General features: G+C 52.3%; 1 protein-coding gene across 2 annotated transcripts in view; it reads right to left on the bottom strand.

Moving 5' to 3' along the window:
- Positions 1–757: 757 nt before the first annotated feature.
- The window catches only part of ZDHHC8 (zinc finger DHHC-type palmitoyltransferase 8), an 82,144-nt gene continuing 76,901 nt past the window's right edge, over positions 758–6,000 (bottom strand). For both annotated transcript variants that reach the window (XM_051973239.1, XM_051973240.1), the window contains exon 11: positions 758–3,033. In XM_051973239.1, coding sequence (XP_051829199.1) covers positions 2,793–3,033 — 241 coding nt within the window. In that variant the 3' untranslated portion in view covers positions 758–2,792. The remainder of the gene's footprint in view (positions 3,034–6,000) is intronic.

Genomic DNA, 6,000 nt, shown 5'->3' with positions numbered 1-6,000 from the left:
CTAAGTCATGTTTTAACTTTTATTTCCTGGTTTTAAGAAATATTTCTTATGAAGGCCCTACATTAATCCCAACATGTTGTTATATGACTAGCAAGGAGGTTATTATCACAGACACAAAACCACCATCAGATCCTTGCCTATAATTGGCAAGATCTATTTTGAGTCTGGTGATTCTGTAGTCCTGGTGTATAATTAAGGCATCGATGGCTTCAACCCATTTCGTGCCTCATCAGGGCTGGTCCGCATTACTGTTTTCCTCATCCTCACCAAAGCATTTCCAGGGATTGCAGTGGTGATATTTCTGGGTGTTCCAGAGTACCTTGGCTTGAGCAGCTGGCTGGTGCAGTGGACAGAGCACTAGACCTGCAGTCAGTTCAAATCCAGCCCCAGATACTCACCAGATATGTGACTCTATATAAGTCACTTAATTTAGGCAAGTCTGCCTCAGTTTCTTCAACTGTAAAATGGGAACATCATCTCACCTACTTTGCAGAATTGTGAACGATGAATGGCTAAAACAATCGTGCTTGGCACATGCTGGGTAATTAATAAGCGCTTGTTTCCTTCCTTTTTCTTCTTTCCTTCCTTCTTCCAAAGATTAGCCTTTCAGGCCTCTTAATTACTCGCACTGCTACCACTTCCAATAACTCAGAATGACAAGCTCTGACAAATCCTGCCTAAATGTCTTAGATTTCCTGGTTTCCCTCCTTCAAGCCTGGGGAGTTCGGATCAAGGATAAAGACGGGAGCCATGGAGATAAAACACCAAAAATTTATTCAGGGAATTAAATGGAAAAAATACCCTTGTAGAACAATCTATCATAATTTTGTTTTGTTTTTCAAAAACTCGAAGAAATACAGTTAGGCGACCATAATATATACTTTATATTCCATAGATGGGGGTTATAGGGTCTGAAAATGTCATTCTGTGCTTCAGTACAATTGAAAATAAATAGATTTGTTGCTCATTCTTCCTCAAGGCAGTTAAATAAACTCATGCAAATCCAATGTGCCCCTACTTGCTGGCGCTCCTGAGATTGGTCCCTTGCTCGGCATTCTGGGAACAACCCAAACCTAAAACCTACTACCCACAGGCTTGGCAAAGGGCATCCAAGCAGTACGAAGCTCCCAAGGCTGGCCCTCCCTCCAGTCCCTCTGGGAACACCTGGGACCCACATCCCTCTCCCTCGGTCTTGGTCCGGGACCAGTGGATCAGGAGAGGATATCTTAACTAAGGGAGGAGGACTGAGGCAAGTTTTCGTTCCGCTGTGCCCATGATCCCGGGGAGCGGATAAATACATTTATTTCTCTAGGCATCTATAGGGATGGTTTGTACAACATTGAAATTAGCATGAGAAAGGAAGAAAGTCAGGGTCGTTCCTTTAGTGGAAACATAGCAGCGTGGGGGTGGGGGAGGAGCGTGGTGGTGCTCTCTGTGAAGAAAGGTAGGAGAGCTCCAGCCTGGCTGAGTCTGGCTCTGGGGAGGCCTCTGGCCTCCCCACCCCAGGCCCAGATCCTGGTCCGGGCCTGAGATATTGGCTTGTCGTAGTTACAAGGACTGCTGGGGTTTGGCTCCGTACAGACACGAGACAGGCCGGTGGCCAAACGGACAGCCAGACTCCGGAGTGGGAAGTAACGCAGCAGGGATGGTGGGGGTTAAGGCAACATGCGAGCACGCCCTGGTGGGAGGGAAATGGGACTAGCCATGGTTGGGGAGGGGGGCAAGGGAGCAGCCGTTGGCAAGCAGGCCTCCTGGATTTTTTTTTTTTTTTTTTTGCACAGCCGTCCTTCAGGCGGATGGACCCTCCGGGCAATCCCTGCTCGGGATGACCCCTCTCCCCACCCCGTGCAACCTGACGTTTCTTAAATTACCTGAAGCCAAAAAACTTAGCGTTAGGGAAAGGATATTTAAAGTGCTATGATTTGATATTTCTGGGGAGGGGGGAGGGGGCCTAGTCATCCCCCAGGTGCACCCTGGGAGCTGGGGATTCGCGGACTTTTATTAGGGAAATCCTCAAGCTGTCGCATCCGAGCACCATGGCCTCTGAGAACAAACACCGTTAGGGAAGAAGAGCTAGGAACCGAGGAGCAGGGAGGAGGGAGGGCACAGCTCCTAACGAGCGACTTTCTCCGGGTCAGAACCCGGCCGAGCCTCTTTCAGAAGGAGGACTCGGCTCTTGGGGACAACCAGTTACTCCACAGCAGGTACTTGACACCCAAGAGCCTGGAGATCCCAGCGGGCCCTAGAGATGGTCACAAACCTTCCGCTTCAGCTCTCTCCCCCATCGTCCCCCTCCCCCCAGTGCTACTGACAAGCTGGGAGAAACGAGATTCTCAAGACACTGGAGAAATGACTTGGGCTCCGATCGGAATCAAGATGGCTTGCTGACTTGGGGGGTGGGGGTGGGGAGGGGACCGTGGCTTCTCCGGATTATTCCAGGCAGGAGGGCTGGTCCCCTTCTAGCCCCGGCACCACCCCTACCCCCTGTGGGCCCTTGGGAGGTCTCAGAGAAGCACTGGGGGCCGGGCTTCCCCGCCAAGAGGTCCAGACTAAGCCTCGGCCCCCTCGGCGGGCAGGGATCCAAGGAAGGACACAGCGAGTCCGACGGCCTGCACCGTCCGGCAGCACGAGCTCGGGCCAGATCTTCCCGACAGCTTCTCGCCGGCCCTGCCCGGCCCGCCCTGCCCCTTCACGCCCGAGGCCTGGAACCGGAACTCTTCCTCCTGGGTCCCCAAAGTCCTGAGTGAGTCCTGGAAAGGACGGCGGCCTTCCGGGCCAGGCCCCGACGGCCTCTACTTGGCGTCCCGCTCCGGCCAGGAGAGGCTCGGGAACAGCGTGGAGGCGGCCGAATGCAAGCGGCAGACGGCGGCCAGCTGGGGCACCCCGACCGGGGGGCAGTAGCCGGAGGCCGTGGGGCTCCACGGGGGGCGGAGGGCCGAGCTAGCGCAGTGGTACCGGCAGAGGTGGAGGCTGCTCCTGGGGTTCAGCCGCCCGCTGTTCCCGCATCCTCGGCCGCAGGCTCCAATCCGCCCCCTGAGGGGAGGCCGCAGCAGGAAGAGAAACGGAGGAGAGGCAAGTCAGGCAAGAGCCACCCCTGGGGCGGCTGGGCGGCCCCGCCCGAAGGCGGCAGCCAGGGCTCCGACGGGGAGCCAAAGACCCGGCTGCCGACGCCTGCTCCCGGCCTTTGCGCTTCCGACAAGTCCTCGCCATCACAGGGTCTCGGGAAAAAGAAGGGATGGACCAGATCCTCTCGGAGGCCCCTCCCAGCTCTGCCACACCCTGTTCTAAAGGCCCTCCCAGCTGTCACCCCCTATTCTAAAATCCCTCCTAGCTGTCACCCCTGTTCTAAAGACCCTCTCAGCTCTGTCACCCCCTGTTCTAAAGGCCCTCCCAATTGTCCCCTATTCTAAAATCCCTCCCAGCTGTCACCCCCTATTCTAAAATCCCTCCTAGCTCTTGTCATTCTGTTCTAAAATCCCTCCAGCTCTATCACTTCCTGTTCTAAGGTTCCTCTCAGCCCGACATTCTCTAAGGTCCCTCCCAGTACTGCCATCCCCTGTTCTAAGGCCTCTCTCAAAACCTGAAATTCTCTGTTCTAAGTCCCAGCCCTGACACTGCTTGTTCTAAGAGAAGCTTAGGCTCTCAGCCTAGGTGCAGGCCCCCCAATGAGCTCTACGGATGGATTTCAGGGGCCTGTGACTTGGATAGGGAAAAACCACATCTTTATATTCACTAATTTCTAATTAAAATTTAGTGTCTCCCTCAATCAGGACTGTGGGCAAGACTAACAAAGAAATAGGTTTTGCCTTTTCAAGTAGGAAAAGGGGGGAAGGATGGGACAGCATTTAGAACTCAGAATTTTTTAAAAATGAATTAAAAATTGTACATGCAAAATATAATTGGGAAATATTTAACAAAATAACTAAAAAAAAAAGACTTTAAAAAATTATGAATGTCAGTAACCACTATTATTGTGAGAAGAGGCCCATGGGCTTCAGTTGCCTGCCAAAGGGGTCCATGATACAGGAGGGTTAGGAATCCCTGGCCTAAGGTTTTTCCACGCAGATGCCAGAGCTGCTTTCTGCTCTAAGTCCCACCTCGAGCACTGATGTCCTGTTCTAAGGGTCCCTCTGTTCTCTCTTCTCAGATTCCCCTACATTGCAACTCTGTTGTTCTATGTTCTGGGGACCCTTCAATGCCACCATCTTATCCTAACATGTCTGGATCCCAATAAACCATTAGCTCTGACCTGTCTAGTCCCCTCCTCGTCACAGGCTCAGCCCTTGGATGCACGCTGGGCCATTCTCCCAGAACACTTGAGTCTGGCAGAAAGGGACACCTCTTGTCTCATTCCCCAATAAGGGCCTGGTTTGGGCCACGGTTACTAGAAGACATCTGGGTAGCAACTGCAACGTCAGGGCTTTGAGATCTCATTCTTGAAAAAGACAAGTCCCTCCACCTTTTATGCCGGCTTTGCTGGGGTGTCCCTTCCCCTTTCAAGCCCTCGGTGCCCCTCCTCTCGCACAGCGGATGATGGCTCAGAGCCCTCCCAGCCCTAAACCTGGGCTCTCCTCTATGAGTCCTGTGACCTCCTCCATACAGCTCCCCGAGGTACCCATCCCCACTTGCCAAGCAGACCATGTCCCTGGGGAGAACTGTAAGCCTTAGGGAGAAATTTTAGTTGGGATGGAGGGAGAGGGGGAAGGAGTCTGTTTCCTTGGTTACTAGAAGGATCCCCATATCCACCTTTCTTCTCCCAAAGCCTCTAGCTAATCCTTTCCATGGGATCACTCACCCCTGGGGTCTTCACAAGGTCCAAATGCCAGCAGAGTGGGGACTACAAATCCACCAAATTCCTACTGGCCATCCATGCTCTTTGGAGGTCATTGAACTCTGGTGTTAGAACAATTGAGGACCATTGGGGATACTCTTTCTCACTCTTCTCTCTTCTCTCTCATACACTCTTCTCTCTCTTTCTCACTCTCCTCTCTCTTTCACACACACACACGCACACTCTCTCCTATCTCTCACACACTCCTCTCTTTCTCTTACTCTCTCTCTTCTCTCTCTCTCTCTCTCTCTCTCTCTCACACACACACACACACCACACACACACACACACACACACACACACACACACCCCTTCAGATTTCCTTTAGTCCTGACCTTCCCTCATGCTACGAGGCCCCTCAAAGAGCCTTGTTACTAGGGCCTCCAGACCTCCCTTCCCAGCAGTTTTCCCATAAAGCCAGTGTAATGGAAAGAGCGCTTCTACCTTGGGAGCCAAAGGATCTGGCTCAAAATTCTAATTCTGCTGTTTTTGAGCTCTGTGACTTTGAGTGGATCACTTCTCTGGGCCTCAGTTTCCCTCTGATGTAAATCTGTGATCTAAGATCTGAACATATTTTGCAACTATTTCCTCCTGCCTCCCCCACTGCCTCTGGGCAGCCTCCCCTCGGGGATCAGTATTCAGAAGTCCCATTTTGTCATCTTTTCCTAAGTAGACCACAAAAAGTAGGGTCCATCTTGACAGAGCGTGGTTCTGATCCTCTGCCAAGTGTCTCTGCCTGGGTAAGAAATGAGAACATTTCTTTCCTAAAAAATTATAAGCAGTTCAAGAATTGTCGAATTTGAGAATTACCGGAGAGCTCCATGAGATCTAGCCCTATCCGCTGATTTAGGGATTAGGGAAACTGAGGCTCCCCAAAGGAGGACTTTGGCATCAACTGCAGGCCTCCTACTTCCTAAGCCAGGGCTGATTCCACCACCTCCAGGTCCCTCTGAGCTCTAAGCTCCGGATAGCTAGATCTGGACCATTTCTGGGTAGGGGAGCCCAAGCTCCAGCTGGCACGTGTCCAGGTCGGGGAGATTCAGCGATGGCTGTGGGCTTTCCTCCCTCAGGCTCCATTCACAGCTGGCTGCCTGGCCCCAGGAAGCCTAGGTGTTCCTCTTCATCCTCTCTAGACTCCAGGTCCATTCTGACTGTACACTGAGGCAAAG

This window comes from Antechinus flavipes, chromosome 1 (genome assembly GCF_016432865.1).
Source record: "Antechinus flavipes isolate AdamAnt ecotype Samford, QLD, Australia chromosome 1, AdamAnt_v2, whole genome shotgun sequence".
Classification (NCBI taxonomy): Eukaryota; Metazoa; Chordata; class Mammalia; order Dasyuromorphia; family Dasyuridae; genus Antechinus; species Antechinus flavipes.
This window is presented reverse-complemented; position numbering and strand designations above follow the sequence as displayed.